This window comes from Cuculus canorus, chromosome 5, assembly GCF_017976375.1.
Source record: "Cuculus canorus isolate bCucCan1 chromosome 5, bCucCan1.pri, whole genome shotgun sequence".
NCBI classification, from domain to species: Eukaryota; Metazoa; Chordata; class Aves; order Cuculiformes; family Cuculidae; genus Cuculus; species Cuculus canorus.
In genome coordinates, this window is record NC_071405.1 from 6,610,546 (window position 1) to 6,628,676 (window position 18,131).

An 18,131-nucleotide genomic window follows, 5' to 3' on the forward strand; every position below is an offset into this window, starting at 1 on the left:
AAGTTTCAGAAAAACTTATCTATTTTTCCCCCCCATCTGTGCAAGCATCCATCAATTACTTCTAAATTCCTATTTTGGTTTAGGTCACAAGGTGTACTTCAGAGTAAAATACTAGTATTTAAAGTTCAGATTTTGATTAAATAACATTCCATCTAAAAATAAAAAGCATACTAAGCTACCGTCACCTAACTTCTTGGTCCTAATGGAAGTTTGATATTAAGAAAAACATACCATGAAAACTACAGTGGATCTCCAAAAAGATCAAGAGTAGTTTCCTATAGCATGCAGCAACCCTGAAATTCCCCTAGGAAGAATAGTTTAATCTCAATTTTCAAGTACACCTGCTCGTGTGCCTCTTGATCACAAACTTATACACATTATGAGCCTTCAAGCAAAGTAGGGGACACTAAGCTCCTAAGAAAAACTTCAGTATCTAAAGACTACTAGAGAAGTCAAGACAAGTCCAAGCACTCAAAACCTGCTTTGGAGAAGCTATGTAAAAGATCATGCAAGCAGCCTGCGGAGAACAGCTTCCTAAAAAACTGAATCGTGTCAGGTGAGTGGAAGAAATTACAGCTAGAAGAACAGTGTGCCTCTTTCTTAAATGGTTAAGTATTATTTATACAGTTCTCTATTACTTCTGGCTTTATCTGTAGACGATTCAAAAAGCTTACCAATGTTGCAAGTACTTCCCATCCATCCTGGAGGACATGAACAGCGGAATGTATCTCCATCATCATAGCATGTTCCACCATTGCTACAAGTATTCGCATCACATTGGTATTCACCTGTACATCACAATAAAACAATTTAATTGGTCTTGCTGAATTTTAAGACCAGGTAATTTTTAATCACAAAATTACTTTTAAAGACACTTCATATTTAAATGACACAGTACTAGAAAAGCTTAGTTCCACTTGCCGTATTCCCTCACAACATAAGGGAATATATTTTTTAAATGTTCCCTTTTGTTGCTGGGAAACTGAAAGCAGTAATAAAAAATATGCCTACTATTTCACTACAATTGTTTTATTTTAAATTTCAGGAATTCTAGTCTCACGAGAAGAAAGAAAATAAATCTTTGGGTAAACTAAATATCAAACAAAAGAAACACTTACGTGAATGGCAAGTTTTGCCTTTCCAGTCATTCTTACATTCACAATAGAAGTCATTTACCAAATCAATGCATCGTCCACCGTTGTGACACGGGTTAGGAGAACAGTCATTGAAATCTAGAAAAAGTTATTCAAATCAGATCATCTAGCCTAGTCAAGGACATGAAAGTCTAAAATGCTTATATTTAAGCATTTAAATTATAAAGGAAATAAATAGTGAAGACAGCATTCCTAATTGTTATGGTGTTGTCTTTATGTGAGCAAGGAATTACGAAATATTTTGACAGCTTAAAAGTATCATTCCGTATGGCTGCTAAGTAGAGCAGAGTAGCTGCATCTTCCTCTGAAATTCAGGATACAGCTGTTTGCTGGAAAACTTTCTGGTTGAGATCACAATGTCCTGAAAAGGAGTCCCATCCCAGGACATCAGCATGTGACAGTTAAGGCTCCCTTTTCTGCTTTATATTTCAAAATACAGAATTAAGGCTATTAAATAGCTTATCCATACATAAACATACATATGTGTGTGTGCGCACACACAAATTGAGCATACATGAATTTTAGAGAAAGCTCTTTTCACTTGAGACAGACATTTTAATAGGAAGAACACAATTATTCCAGGCTGAACTTTACCAAGAACACATGAAAAGCTCTTTTCACAGCAATAGCTGCCAGTAGCTTCTCAGTCTTTGTTTCACATCTCAATTGGTGAACATCCTGTAGTAAGTCTCAGCAAGTCCTTGCTGTTACATTTTAGGAGAGGTGGTTCATTTAAAGCAGAAAAAGAAACAACTGCAGTTTCCTCTGAGCAAGCTTCACCGTGAACTGGCCTTATACACTATTCTCTCGATTAAGGCCCAATATCTCTCAAACAACAGCAGCAAGACTAAAGGCATGCTCCCACTGAAACCAGAACACAAAACACTGAGTAGAAACTAGGGCTTCAGCGGTTCTTTTCTTACTAAAGGAATATATACCAGATCTATGAATTCTTTCAGTAAGGTAGAAGGACACTATAGCTTGCACTGGCCTAAAGCCAGAAAGCTTTTCAAGTTTGGAAACACCTATGGATGAGTAGATTAGTAAGAGAAACTTCTGTACTAAGTAAGCAATCAGAAATACATATGCTTGGTCATATCCAATTTGACTCTCCCAGGAGAAAAGAGTTCTCTCCTTCCGAGATATATCCTGTGCTGTATCAGATTATGGTCCTATTAAAGAAATTTGGCATTTTAGAGCCGCTACCCAAAAATATTCTTGGAAATACTTTTGCAAACAATACTGGGTAGAAGGTAATTCTGGAACAGAGGAACTACCCCATTATTATTAACCACATACCAACCACCACTAACTTACAGCAAAGCTGTCATATTCAACACTGAAACGCTTAGCAGAACTCACTTGTGTCACACAATTCTCCTTCCCAGCCACTGGAGCAGAAACATCTAAATGAATCAACTTCATCAATGCACGTCCCACCATTCTTGCAAGGTTTCCCAAGACAATCATTGATATCTACAACAAAAGGTCAACAATTATTGCTCAAGGATGTTTTCACTTACCTAGAAGTGTGATCTATGCTTCTGCCTCTAGGAAAAGCAACACAAAGTCATTCGTCATTTGTATATGCACAAAACCAGCTCAAGCTTCTGTTTTCAAGCCTGGGAAGGTCTCTCTATGTATTCTCTCTCATGTAGAAAATCAAACCAGAGCATTAAGTTTACCTGGCAAAAATATCCAGGTATTCAAAAAACCAGCAGTACACATGCTCCTAAGTTGTGCTTGTCAGTGTGTCTGTGCCTTCTTTATCAGCCCCATGGTGGAAAAATCCATAGCTTCCTGTAAGCCTGTCAGTAGTAGGCACAGACACATTCACACTGAAGTTGGGCTAAAAGCCAGTTTTCTTTTATAGAGAAAGTCTGAACCACTACAAACAGACAACCATTACCAGAAGAAACTAGATTTCAAGCAGTACACCTGAAACAGCACTCTATGCAACTTCATTAAAATCTAAACATTTTACGTTGCAATGCTTTATACCAAAAACTAAGTTTTAGAGAAGCACAATAATTTACAAGAAAATTGTACTTACTTTCGTGACAGTATATTCCAGTAAAACCTCTTTCACAGGCACAAGTGAAGTTCCCTCCTGGCTGACTAATACATCGTCCATGAGGCCCACATACATTGGATGAAATGAAACGGATCCCTTCTTGGGTAGCATTGGAGAAGACTTCAATTGTACAGCTGTCTATCACTAGAATGAGAAGTGTATAATAGTCTTCATCCCTTTATAAATAAGGACTGCTACAAATATCTCTTATTGCTATCTCCCTTATTTCAAAAAATCCAAATAAGTATACTAAAAATGTTTCTGCACATTGTGCTATTCCCAGAAATACTACTTTTGGGATTGTTTTAAATGTACCACCAACAGGTTAATATCAGCTTCTGTAGTAATAATCATAGCATGTACCTTTACAAGAGTTGTTCTTGCAGTGGTCCTTGAGATGAGAACAATTCTTTCCATCATAGTCATCAGGACACGCACAGTAATAATCTCCTCCCAGATCGTAGCATTTAGCCCCATTCTGGCAAGGGTTAGGTTCACAGAAATCAATATCCATCTGTAAGACACCACAGTTATTAGCAGCTGCTTTAATTCCCAAGAGCAAGCAGCATTATCTGTGCTGCCAAAGACATAGACAAAGCTAATTGACAAGGAGCCTGAAATTTTAATGAGGTTTATGAATCATATATATATATATTGCATTCCATCCTGCAACACAAAAAGACTACAGGTTTCTTTAGTCAATCTTAATACAAAGCATTTCTGATGCACTAAAAAGATATTCATTCGCAGGAGGCTGAATAAGCACATTTGCAATATCATTGTTAGCAAAGCACAAGTCATTAAAAGACATCTTACTGTGACTGTTCTGGATTCTTAAAAGTCTCTTCTGTCCTGCACACCCACATACTAAGTGGTATAATGCAAATTAAATACCAGTGCACTTGTCAACTTTGCATCTGCAAGACTTTTAAAAAAAAAATTCCTATTCTCTAGTGCAACTTTGCTTTCCATCTCAATTAACACAGAATTTACTGCAGAACGACCACTTGGAAGGGACCTCCAGACATCAGCTACTCCAACCATAAGCTCAGAGTAGGTCTAGGTAGACTCAACCTGCTCAAGGTCTTATTCTTAACAAACCACATCAACTTGCACACAGAAATATTAGGTACATTTTGAACACTTCTTACCATCAGATTCAAAAAGCAAAATCTAAACCTAGCTTTCATAATATAACCTTTACCCACAGCGAAATTGCTGCAGCAAAACAATTCTGCTTCTCCTACGTCAGATTGACACACAAGATCACTGACTGGTGATGCCCCAAATTGGCCTCAAAAATCCACAAAGTGGCCTCAAAAGAGATATTGTTACACCACAGTATCTTTCTTTCAAAATGTTATTCTTAAGGGTTGCTTTCTTCCCCTCAAGTGCATTATTCCCTCTTCACATCTCTCTTGTGAGAAAGATAGCTTTCTCAACATTACAGATTCAAAAATCAAGTCTGATAGTGGATTTGGTCACTATTTTTAGTAGTTCTGCAGCTAAAAAGGAGAAAAAAAAAAAGCTGACTAAAACAGAAGGAATGTAAATGATGTTCAGTATTTAATTAAGAGGAACACATCCAATCCCAGCTGCAGAGAGATTTTCTGCAAGCTGTTTCATGCTCTCATATAGAGCATTCAAAGCAAACTACAGAAAACAGCAAAGGTCTGACAAAGATTCTCAGATCTCCTCTATCAGATGTCTCCATTTGTTTCCTTCCATTAGTGTAAATTTCCCCTTCCCAGTGCAAGTTCAGTAGCTGGTACTTTAGCATCTGGAATCAATGGTAGATATTTCCTGCAACACACAAGGCAAGCAGCCAACTCCCCCCTATTATTCAAAGAGATTTGCTAAAACTTCAATTACACAGTATGGTATGAATCATCTAAGAGTAGAGCACTCGAGCTATGACCCTTATGTAGAAATGGTACATGAGCTATTAGGTACTGCACCATTTTTATTAAGCTGCTCAGTATCTGCAACCCTTTTTAATTTCAAATAAAAGGAGGGCATTGTTTCCTTGACAATGCCTATAGTACAGAATAAAATTACTTCAGCACTTAAGAGGGATCACTCCAATGTCCTACACAAAAAATTTTGGAGCAAACCCAACAAAATTTTACTCCAGTGCCTCCCATTGACACTGTCTTGCTTACTGTAACACTTAATTTGGCTCTCAGTGAAAGCTAGAGAGTACATTCTTAGGGCAATATAATTTTACATTGAGGAAAGACTAATGCCCTTCCTAGAAAGAGGCAGACCTTTAATTCATAAAGTACTTCACGATACATCATTTGGACTTCAATATTTCAGATCTGAATCATTATTTAAGTGCTTGAACTATGCGTTCATAAAATGACGTGAAACAGTTTCAAGAGCCAGTACTTGTGAATCTGCCTGCCTTTAATTATGTGGATACTTCTACAAACAGCAGTAGGTTTACTTGAAACGTAATTCAATTATGCACTTCAGAATTATTAGGATGAAGACATAAAATACTGCAGTGTAACAAAAGCACAAAGGTCCTGGAAACTGCAAGAAAAGTATTTCAAACTTAAGGAATACTTGAAACTTTTAAACATATAGGAGAGCCGATGTCCATGATGTGCAACAACTTGCAGTTTATCAGGCTGCAGATTCAACTATTACAGCCACTATGACAGCACCACACAACAGACTTGCTCATTCAGAGTGTCAAGTAACAACTACATTAGTCAGTAATACTTTGGCCTTAGGTTACTCCCCTTTAAACATGGAGATGTGCCTTTCAAGAATTCAGTCCATAAGAAGTACTGCAGTAGTGTCACCACTGCCCTCACCTCACAGAAGGCTCCCGAGAAGCCCTGTGGACACAGGCAACTGAATCCATTCACCAGGTCTTTGCAACGGCCTCCGTTTTGGCAGGGATTGCTTTCACACTCATTTGTTTCTATCTCACAGTTTTTTCCTGTGAAACCACGAGGGCATAAGCAATGGTAACCATTCACTTCATCCTTCACAGAGGTGCGGGGGGAGTAAAAGGAGAAAGATTAGTTTATTGATAAAACTTGCGCACAAAAATTCAAGTAGCACCACACAGAATTATTTTATGTAACTGTGGTAGAATCTGCAGGTGCAACATTACACTTAATATTTAACCAACCTGTAATTCCAAACTACAGAATTCATAACTAGCCAGAACAATATTTATTTTCAAGATGGAGTGTAATAAACAAAAGTTACCTTACAAGTCCCTCCATGTTGACATTGTCCATGACAGTCATTAATATCTACAGATAAAATATGCAGAGCATTACAATTTCTACTGAAGACTAAGTTGTAAAGCACAGGTCTAGCATAAAAAGTGAGAACTAACAATTTTCAGAAAGGATTTTTCTAGATGTTTCAATGGAAAGCTTTATGTCTCAAGATATACTTATTTTAAGAATTACATAATACATTATTTTCTATTTCTATTACAGCATAATAGAAATTAAATTAAATGCTCTTAGCTAATTTCATATTGAATGTTTTAGCTAAAAGGTATTTTAAATTTAAGCAGTACATGATATAGTTCAGGATCAGGGAAGAGCAAATAAGGAGAGATTTATTAGAGTTACATAAGTGCATATCTAAGCTCATTTTAACACCAATTACATTGTCTAAATAAGTTTTCAAACAGGATTTTCAATTTACACTGCTGGAAGTTAGAAAAATTCTGACAACAGGTATTTTTTTCTTTAAAAGTATGTGTACTATGTTTCATCATAAAACCTTGTTTGAAAGAATAAATCATCCTATGGTCAACATACATACTAAAGAAATACTAACTGATATGACAATTTACTCCTGTCCATCCTGGAATGCAGTCACAGTAATATCCACCAATGAGATTTTTGCAAGAGTAAGCATTAACACAGGGTTTCCCCTCACACTCATTAGCATCTGTGAAAGAAGATAAAAGAAAGAAGAGAATAAAGAACAAACCCAGAAACACATTACCATAGCACCAAGCAAAGTTTCCATGCAATCCAAGCATCAGAAGCTCATATTATACTTCAGTAAGGCACTGAACCCATTCACATATCACCACGTTTTAATGAACATTTGGCTATAATAGCACATGCACATTATGTTACTTTTCCCCTCGCCAAAACTCAAAAAGGTAATGTGTTAGTCATGGCAAACCCCTTCCTTGCCTCCATAAGCTTATAGTAGTCACTGTCCTACCACCACGAAGCAGAAGCTACACCATCACCGATGCTGTATTTTGTAATAGATTAAGTTAACAGGCGTTTTAGAAGAACTATTGTAAGTATGCTTGAACTGGGCCTTAAATAGCTACAGGTTCACCTGAAACTTCTGACTTTAAGATCTAAAGAGCTAAGATTCCAACACCAAAACTTCTTCAATGTTTTCTTCAATAAAAAAATCATGGCAGAAACACGCTTACACAGTCATTCATCACTTAGGAATAATCTCCAGTGGTCTTCAAAACTTCAGAGGTAACTACTTACCAAGCTGGCATGTTGCTCCAATCCACTGTTGTGGACATATACACTCAAATGAATTAACACCATCGATGCAGGTCCCTCCTTGTGCACAGGGGTTAGACGCACACTCATCAATATCTGGAAAGTCAAAGTGTGCTTAGCATTACATGGTTTAAAATTTGGCTTAAGCCGATTGTCTGTCTTAAAGTTATCTTGAGATGAAGGGACAGAACGTAACAAGAAATAAGCTTAAGAACAGATACTTCTAACCTATTTTTTACTAAAAAGCTCAGACTTTTAAGATAGAAAAATTCAGAGTTCCTCTCTAATCTGCAAACAGCAATTAATCTGCCAAAGATTAACACATTCATTGAAAAAAAAAAATCACATTCCTAATCATGACAGAAGTTTAGTCAGTATTTTTTGACAACAGTTGCTACTGAAAAATGGCTAGAAACCCTGTGTTCCAAATCACAGGTGAACCACTTACATAGGTCCACAATACATTTCAACTTCTTCCTAGTCTTCCAAAACAGATACTTTCGCATTTAAGAGAGTTATAGAATGGTTTGGGTTGGAAGGGATCTTAAAGATTATTTAGTTCCCCCTAGTTTAACCTCCCACTATATCCAATCTGGCCATGAACACTTCCAGGGAGGGGGCATCTACAACTTCCCTGAGCAACCTGGGCCAGCTTCCCACCACCCTCTCATCATACAGAATTTCTTCCTAAATCTAGGAAGTAATCGAGGAGTAGTTTATTCTTCTACTACTTTAAGAAGTGGACAACTTTTCATTTCATATTTGTATCTCCTAAAAATGAAGAAATTCTTTATTTTGCTTTAGACCAGCTAAAGAGTCAGGAATTGTTCTACAAGCTTTGGCAACAGGGCATTTCTTTGGATATGGTCCAGCTATGCTTTTGATAACCTATAGCTCTCAATGGCATCAAGCAGATATCACACAGTACCATTAACCTTTTCAGAGTTTCTCAATGCATAGCTGTTAAAAGACAGGTAAGACAGAAGACTACCACCACATTCTATACCCAACAGACCACCATTATCAAGTAAGCTGTATGAACCTGCCCAACCCAATGGTTCAGTCATCAGTAAATGTATACCCACCAATAGCACACGTTGGTCCACTCCACCCTGATGGGCAGTGACACTTAAAGCCTGATGAAATTTCATGACAAATTCCACCATTAGCACAGGGATTAGATACACAGGCGTGCTCCGCTGGGAAGAAAAGAGGGAACGAAATTCTAAATACTCTTCCAATATCAATTAAAGAGAACTTGCACAGTTAGAAATTGCATACTGATTTAAAGCGACCAAGAGAACAGGGAAGGGAGAGGTGCCAAGGAAGCTTTTTGAAAGAAGAAAAGCTATCCACTTACTAGGCAACACTTTCTAATTGTTGCTAGCATTTATATTTTACAATCTTTCACGGACGTTATACAGTTTGCAAACTGAATTTACATTGTCTAGGATGTTAGGTACCAGTACCTAAAAAAAGCAGCTCATACACTAATCTACAGCTAACCATCAGTATAGAGCTCAAACATACAGCTCACTTTACTGCTACCTCTGCACTGGGAGAGCCAAGGAACTTTTACACAATTGTTAGGGCAAGCCAAAACAAGATCTTATCCAGTTTAGCCAAAAATTTGCATTGCATTCTACTAGCTGAAGTAAATTCAAGTTTTGATAGTATCATTAATACTGTAAAACCATAGAAGTTCAAGTAAGATCAACATCCTGATAAAGCGAAACCTTCTACTGATAATAGTTTAATGAACTTAAGGCCAAAAGTTAAGTGAAAGAAAAAAACAGGCTTCTTTCCATGTACACTTACAACTAACAGAATAGCAAAATTCTAAGAGGGAAGAACAGAAAAAAAAGATTGAACAAGTCATCATAATAAAGAAAGTCACTGCAGAACACCCGACTGTAATACAACAGCTGAAAAAGCTGAACTGAAAGTTTCCATTTTTCTTCAAACATCGTATCTTTAAAACAATAGGTGAGAACAGAAATTGCGCACTTGACCCTTTACCTCCAGACTCAGAACAGTCAAGAAAAGACTCCAAATACCAGGATAGTATCTAGTACAGGAATATTTTGGTCTAGTACAGGAATATTACACAGGTCTTTGTGTAGCACACAAACAGATACACATAAAAAAGCAATATGCTATATCTTTGTAGTGTGGTTGAGACAGGAAGCAGTTAGGCTCCAGTCAAGAAGGCATAATTCATCATAAGCATGATTGAAATGTTTTTGTCTATTTTGCTACTGGGAGCAGGGAAAACACTGAACTTTGTTTAGACTGCAGGGGGCTTGAGCACAGTTCTGTAGCAGTTAACATCTGCATTATTAATTGAAATGCATTAAGAAACTCTTATTATTAAGAGACCATCTTAAAATGCATGTTTCAGTTTATCAAAATGGATATCAACACATCCAGGTGGCTAAAAAAATTGGCTGAAGCCCCCACACCACAGCTAAATCTGAAGAGTCCATTATTCCCCAGCTTGAAGATGCATGTTTGCAAGCAAGCCAGAATACCAGAAAATGTGACAGGAAGGCAACAGGGAAAGGTGCACCTCCAACCCATTTCTACGAGACTACAGCCCTATTTCACATTCAGATTAAGGAAGTGAAGAATTCAAAGAGAAGAAATAGTCTCAGTCTTATCTAAACCCAAGGGAAACTGTTGTAGCATTTCTGTTACCTTAAGTGGTTTTTTTTTTTTAATAGCCAGCCTAAGACACCAGACAGGAGACATGGAGCTGCCATATTCCCACTTGTTCTTTGTTGAAAGAACAAGTTGTACACCATCATGTTCAACACTTATCTCAGAAACCAAGCGAGCTTTTGGAAAAGAGGAAATAGCCCCTCCACTTCACAAAAAAAAACCCAAAACAACAATGAGCATATAAAAAAATGCCACCTGGTTAACTAGAACATAGCCATGTCCAAAACAGTTTTAGATTTCTGAAGATACATGCAATATTCAGAAGTACCAATTTCGCAGTTCTTTCCAGAGTAGCCGTCTGGGCAAGCACAGCGATACTCATCTGGTTCAGTATTCATACAGGTTCCACCGTTCAGGCAGGGATGGTGATTTCCACAGTAATTCAGATCTGGACAGAGAACAGTGTCAATCCACAGGGAACACAAATACCACCATTTAATCTCTACTCAGGCACACAGATGCCTTTCTAGCCTGAACATCACTGACCCGCGCCATCCCCATATTGTATTAGCTAACCTGTCATCTCATGACTATGCACAGAAGAGGGAAGGATGAGCAAGAGACAAGTGTATGAGTTAGAGCCAGGACCACTCCAAGCCTTTTGTCTTAAACTTCCTATACTTATATTTAAGCACAATCTGACAGTAAAGAGTTAAGCACAGAAATATTTGGGTAGTTGCACACTAGCAAGAAAAAAAAGGTTAATGAGTTATCAGTTATTCATGCAACTTTACTTATTTTTCCTATACATTAATGTTAAGTACCTTTGTTACAGAGCAGGCCACCCCAGTTGGTTTCACAATTACACTGCCATGGCTCATTACAGCTCCCATGTGCACAGCCTGGGTAGCGGACACACTCATCACAGTACTGTCCTTGCCAACCATAATGACACCTACGATGTAAGTTCACATGTTAAAAGTTAGCAACATGATGCTTAATTATCAGCATTACAGGTATTTAGAACACTACACTTACGTATTTAGAACACTACACTTACCGTTCTCAAAAACCAGGTCACTGTTCAATGTGCAACAAACATCAAAACTTTATTTCTCCTGTTTAGGAGGGAGATACTAGTCCTGTTGAACTGATCTTACTCAACCATGTTACACAGCACGGCAACAAACGCCATCAAGCACTATGCATTATGAGAACTGTACATAAATTAGTGGTTCTTTCACAAGAAGTTCCATCTTCACATAATCACCTTGCATTAGTACAAGAATTGTGATTGCTATAAAAAAAGCCGAATTACTTTTCGAAAGGAGACTGCTGGCTTATGGCATCAAGCATAAGCATACAACAGCACTGTTGTATGAAGGTAGCTTTGCAGATATTAGCTGGTCTGTTCCAGAATGTCACAGTCTCGAAAGACCGGGGCAGCCAGAAACGCAGCTGTCCTGGCAGCTTTCCGAGTTGAGACAGTGTCTCAAGAGAATCTTTTTTACAGTTTTATTCTATTATAGTGCTCTTTGTAAAAAGGAGGAGAGACAACAGGGGAAAAAAACATCCACAATTATTCCTTTGCTTTAAACAGGATTGAAATTTTGTCACTAGACCGACTCAGAGCCTTGTATCTTTGTTATCTGTAACAGAATTCTGCTAACAAAAGAAACTGCTTATGCTACAAGAAAAACATTGAAGATTGAACCTTAAAATAAGCACATAGTGTAACACTTTTTTAAAAGCATATTTCACAGACATTTTAATAAAAAATAAATTATAATCTTATTCTTTTGGGGCCAACAAAAAGAGTCTGCCTGTTCTTTTAAGAGTATTCCTTATAAACAATTTAAGAACCACACTAGTGAGAGAGAGAGATGCATAAAAACACACCGAAGGGGAGCTGGGCACATGCATGCCAGTGGAGCCCTAACACATAGGGGAAACAAGCATTAGAATGGAAACCATACTTTGGTAGATTTGACACCACCATTCTATTATCAACACTCTTTGTACGCCACAGAAGAGCAGAAAATAAATTCCTAAGTCTTTGGGGCGTAGCGAGAGAAGACAAGAAAAATAAGTATAAATGAAGTGCCTTGGCTCCTTGTGAATCAATCCACTTCCACGTTTCTGTAAGCCATCTCAGTCCCCAAAGGAACAGAACAGGTTACACTGGCAGCACAATACTTAATTTTCTACTATTTACATAGGCAGAAGGACTCTACATGCAGGTCTTTACAAGATTATTTTCTTTATACAAAGTTCTAGAACTATTTTGAATTCTTAGACCCAGTATCTGCTCCTCATTCAAAACCCCACAGTTTCAGGATTCCTAAGGAGAGCCTCGGCTGTGTACCTAGTCTAGAGGGTTCAGATTGCTCATCTAAGCAAGGCTGTCAAAAGCCTGGAAAACATAACATATTTCAGAAGTAGCTTTCTTTTGCTGTATTAGCAGTAAGAGGAAATAAATACTGCTCCTGCTAAATTTGATCTCTTCCTTCCTCCTCAAGGACAGAAAAATCTTTTCAGGGGCTGGTAATAAACAATAAAAAAAGCACTGCAACTCACTTTACTGGCCTCAACCCAAATCTCTATCCATGCCAAAACTGGCACTACTGCCAGTGATTCACCATGACTATCCTAGCTGGAGCCAGCTCCCCACCCACATACGACAAGCATTTTCAAGGGGTGAAAGTCTGCATCACAAAGCAAATAAATCACAATAACTCTATTAGTTTTCCATACCCAACAGATAACAAGTTTCTTTGTTTAACACTGCAAAAAAAAGTGCAAAGTAAAATGCAGCCACCTTTCCAGAATTTCAAGGCATCTTGAGCACCTACTTGAGCTTGTAGGTACGCTTGATTTCATTAAAATTAGTTCAATAGAAAACGGTTGCTGCTTTTTTCATGATCTTGAACACAGGCAAAGTTTACTGTTAACGTTTCCACCAAGCTCTAAGGAAATAATTTCTAGAGGCTAAAAGCAGTCCAAAGGAACACAGTGTTTACAAGTCAAAAGGTTACTATGCGGTAAGCCTATCAGCCTTCACTTTACAAGGAAGAGTAAATTAGGATTTCCTTTTGAACAGGAAGTCTGGTCGCATCCTACGTTAGCAGGTGCTAGAGCAGCTTTAATTCCACTTCCTTCTAAAAAGATAATGTTTACATAGATGTCAGCTCACTTCTAGACCAATATGTGATCAATTAAGTGAAATCAATTCAGAAACAGGCATATTGTCATTTCTAAGAAAAAATATCAAGCCACAACACAAGGATGAAAAAAGGTTATCAATCCACTATGAACAGCAGAAAAGGCACAGATACAAAAGCCAGAAGGAAACTGCTTGTGCGTGTAGTGGTGGACTGAAGTTACTTCTTCTCTGCCACCCCCTCCCCATTTGAGGATAATTTGTTGGAAGTTTCTGCAATATGAAGTTTTTCACATCTGAATAAATAATAAGCCAAATTTAGAGAATTCTTAAGGATTCCCATTGTTCAATGGACAAAGAAAATTCTTATTAGAATCAAGATTTCACTTCCTTTGTCCTTCCCCTCTGCTGACTTCATCGGCTCTAACTCCTCTTTATAACCAAACGCATGCAAAACAAAATCAGAAACGTCTTAATCTTAGCCCTTTCTGGGTTATTCACAGTACAAAAGAAGCTACCATAAATAGATTGTTGCAGTTTGGTAACTTCCTGATGGAAGGCTGAAGTACAGGCATCCGCTTCCAGACCAAAGCGTTCCTTCAGGTCAGGATTAACACAGGCAGAGCGCAATAGGGATAGAAGAACAATTGCTAGTTATGCTTGAAACCAAGAACTTGCAGAAAAGATCTTGGTAATTCTATAGCTGTGCTTCACAGCTTCCATTTTCCCAAAGACAAGGGTTTGATGGCAGCAGAAAACAAAAACTTTAACACAAGGCTGGAGGAAGGGGAGGTGGCAGGAGTTAACATTAGCAAAGCTTCTAGATAACATTTCAGTCTTGAGATTAGAGAAACTGCAACCATGCAGGAAAAATACTGCTGTCATTGACAAGTAGATAAAGCCACAATAATTCAACTTATAGCACATACTTCATTACAATAAGCAAGTGGGGCTTCAAATGGCTAAATTCCAGGATAGGGAAGAAATGTCTTCTACAGTACATCTCAATGTACTTAAAATAGTAAATTCAGTTATTAAAGAGTGCAACAAAAGCATCCATTGTTACACACAGCTCAAAGATACCTATTTTACTCAGAGGAAGGAGTGAAGGGGAAGGTGGAAAAAGGAAAAAAAATTGGGGTTTTTGCTTTTCCTGCAGCTATTAAAAAAGCTAAACTGGTCAAGTTCAATAGAGATTTTTCTAAAGACCTATGCTTCCCCTAGGCTCTTGTAGAAGAGTTATAATTAAGGAAAAAGCTCCTACTGGTCTTTGACTTTCTTCTGAGCATGTCTGTGTTATAATTTAGTGAAAGTTAAAGTTTAAATTGAGCATTTCCAAATCGGAGGGCACAAGGCATTCAAAGGATCCGATACTTCTGTCACTGTAAAACAGATACACTATTTGTGATAAAGCCCTGAGCAATCTGGTCTTACCAGACCTCCTTTGCGCAGGTGAGACTTCTCAAACTCCATGATTTTACAATGGTAGTTATGGAAGAAATACAGAAAGGTGAAGAGAGGTACTCCCAGTTCCAATTGTCTGTAAGCCATGGTCCCTCAGAACCTTGCTTGATCAACTCCTCTTTATCTAAAAGGAAGATGCTTGTTCCATACTAATAAATGAGGGTGCTCTCAGCAATCAATATTCAATCAGCTGTTTTGTACTAAATTCACACATGGTTTATCCCTTTCTGCACATGAAGTTCACCTGAGAAACCTCCTATTGCAGGTTTCATCCAATCACTGATCTACTCTGGTTAACCCTGTACTAAAAGGCTCCTAACACAAGAATGAAAGCATACCTAAATAAATTCTGTTCTACACCTAGCTACAGAGCTTTGTCAGCATTTAATGTACAAGTACACTTAAATCAACGTGAAAGAAATAAAACCAAACTACTTCAAGTGTAGGTCAAAATATGGGACCTAAAAATAAATTGAGAAAGTCTCAGGGCGGATATAAGCAACATGGTACAAGCCTTTAATTACCACAGATTACACCTTACTGGCATCTTGCATACCTTACAAAAGCTGAAGTGAATATCATTGTGCCATATTTACACATTTTAAGCAGGCTTTTTGGAGAGAGCTTCTCCCACTCATATTTCTTTTGGAAGCTATGGCCAAAACACTCAATACAGGAAAACAAAGCAGAGGAGTGACATTAAGAGCAGAAGCAAAATACATCATTCAGGAGTGGGGGAGAAATAACCCTCTTAAATGGAAAACCACTGAATTTTCTAATGACGTGAACAGGATGGTGTGGCATATGCCAGAACAATAGCTTTATATTAGTTATTTACTTAAAATAACTATAAGAAAGTCTGTTTAACCTTTTAAGAGATTAATCACTGCATAGCAGAGAGCAACATGGTCTAACTGTTAGGCGATCCTATGATTCTGAGCATCCAGATTCATTGTTATAGTTAGTACGGTGCTCATTGACTAAAGACTCGTCACAGAGGCTTTCTCCACTTTCTCACCTTTGAAACAGACGTGATGGTTTCATCAATAGGGAAGGAGAAGATCCTCATTAATGACCTCAAATAATCCAATTACTTGAAAGCTTGCCACCCTTTCCCCTCACCCCAGCATTCTTATTAGACCAAAAGATACATCTTCCTATGAACTTTCTCCTCCTCTCATAAAGGAAGTCATTGAGAGCCAACATTCTCACTCCAGTACTTCAGAAGTCTGCGGAGAAGCTGATAGAGGGGATGATTCAAAATTGTTTACCCAGAACATATGGGGAAAGGTTGCTCAGCTAACTTGCAAGTAAGTGTCTCAAAGGGTGTGTCTGTATTTGCACTGGTTACCACCGGGAGCATGTTTTTTGAGTGAACTGCCTGATCATTCCTGTTGACGATGTGTTGGTTCACATCACAGAACTGTTTTGGAACAAAGGAACTGGATTCCTTTTAGGTTAAACTAAGGTAGTGTAAGACAATGTATGCCAGGAGCGCACCTAATGTGTTCCAGCTGCACACAGGCATTCAGTGCATAAGAACAGACTAGAGCAAGTCTAAAATTAAAAAAAAATGAAGTGTTTTTAGCATGGATTATTGGGTTCTCGGCACTCCTTTGATCTAATGTTCTATTTGTCTGCACTACCTACTACTGCAGACACAAGTTAAGGTACTACACATTTTTACTTCCCGTTCGCCTGCTCAGCTCACATTCTCCTGGAAGCAGCATCTACCTTAGGATACATTCTGTGCCTTTCTACCCACTAACCATCCCAGGAAGTTAGCAGAGAGTGTGCCTCAGTTCCTTGATCAATAAGGGAAACAAAACATGGGATTCTTTTTTGTCTAATGCGCCTACTTGTAAAATACTTGCCATCAATCCCAGACAGCTTATTTATAGGACATAAAAAACCCACAATAAAAGCATACTGGTTATGATAACAGGCCAAGAGAACTTCTATGACGATGTACTCAGCAACTGCAGTAATTTTCCAAGCTCTTTGAAACTCAAAGCTGTGATACAGTACACCTTGCATCAAAAAAGAGACGAAACAATGCAAGGTACTGGTACCCAGTGCATTCCTGCAGGGCCAAACAACAGCTGTACACTCTTAGGGACCGTATCTAGTTCAAGTTGCAGGAACTGAAACGGTCAGATGTCACAGCAGCTAGCACACTGCTCAAACAAGGCCTTCTAGTATACAATCCAGAGCAGCTTATGAGACTTCTTATTTGAGATCTTATAATATTTCTTATAAATCCATTCTGGAACAATTGTGGAAGGAAGCTATATCATACAGATCTGCTCTTGACAAGCCCCCACTAGCCAGTAACTCTTGTGAGAACATTTCCTAGATGTTTAGAAGCGGTACCCTTGTTTCAGTGTTCTTTTGAGATTTCTATCTGATCTAGACAGTGTGGAAGTTACCCATGTCCCACTTTCTCCACATTTTTAGAAACACAGTTATTTCCTTCTTTTTCCAGTCCTCTAAGATCTTTTGCTAGTCCTCCACATTTGTTCAGTAACAACCCACTTTGAGATGCCTCTCCAGATCTCCCTGTAACCAAGAATGAGTTTGAGAATGCAGCAACCTGCTTTTTGGGGGTTTGGGGTGGGTGTTTTGGTGTTTTTTTTGTTTGGTTTTTGTTTGTTTGTGTTTGTTTGTGTTTTTTTTTAAGTTTAGGCAGAGTTCCCAAATGTTGATGTTAACCATATTATCCTACCACGTATACAACTGTCAAACACAAGCAGATTAGCAATATTGGTAGGTGTCCTACTGCAATGGATAGGAAGACAAGGCAAGCATTTAACATTCACCAACATTGTCACATGTAGCTCTAATGCAACTGTAGAGTAACACAGTTCAAAGCACACAGATCAAAATTTAGGTTTTAACACTTGATCCTTCCTTTGTTCACCTTGCATGAATTCACATTTAAGTACTGTTAATCTCATTTCTACTTCATGTCAGTTAGTTTACGCTTTCTAAAGAATTTTTTATCTCGCAGTTGTTTGAAAACAGCATTTCCCAGGACATAATGTAGGTCCTACCACAGCTTCAGAGGCTGAACACAAGCTAAGCAGCGTTAGGGGGTT

The 18,131-nt window shown here is 38.1% G+C and overlaps 1 protein-coding gene across 2 annotated transcripts in view; it reads right to left on the bottom strand.

Moving 5' to 3' along the window:
- The window catches only part of JAG2 (jagged canonical Notch ligand 2), a 69,628-nt gene that overhangs the window by 13,376 nt on the left and 38,121 nt on the right, over positions 1 to 18,131 (bottom strand). Inside the window, exons 6-17 of one of the 2 annotated variants that reach the window (XM_054068318.1) lie at positions 11,234 to 11,364; positions 10,738 to 10,857; positions 8,834 to 8,947; positions 7,731 to 7,844; positions 7,045 to 7,158; positions 6,457 to 6,503; positions 6,054 to 6,227; positions 3,592 to 3,742; positions 3,208 to 3,372; positions 2,517 to 2,630; positions 1,119 to 1,232; positions 675 to 788 (exon numbers count right to left, since the gene is read on the bottom strand). In XM_054068318.1, coding sequence (XP_053924293.1) covers positions 675 to 788; positions 1,119 to 1,232; positions 2,517 to 2,630; positions 3,208 to 3,372; positions 3,592 to 3,742; positions 6,054 to 6,227; positions 6,457 to 6,503; positions 7,045 to 7,158; positions 7,731 to 7,844; positions 8,834 to 8,947; positions 10,738 to 10,857; positions 11,234 to 11,364 — 1,472 coding nt within the window. The remainder of the gene's footprint in view (positions 1 to 674; positions 789 to 1,118; positions 1,233 to 2,516; positions 2,631 to 3,207; positions 3,373 to 3,591; positions 3,743 to 6,053; positions 6,228 to 6,456; positions 6,504 to 7,044; positions 7,159 to 7,730; positions 7,845 to 8,833; positions 8,948 to 10,737; positions 10,858 to 11,233; positions 11,365 to 18,131) is intronic. The other variant, XM_054068319.1, reaches the window with a different exon arrangement.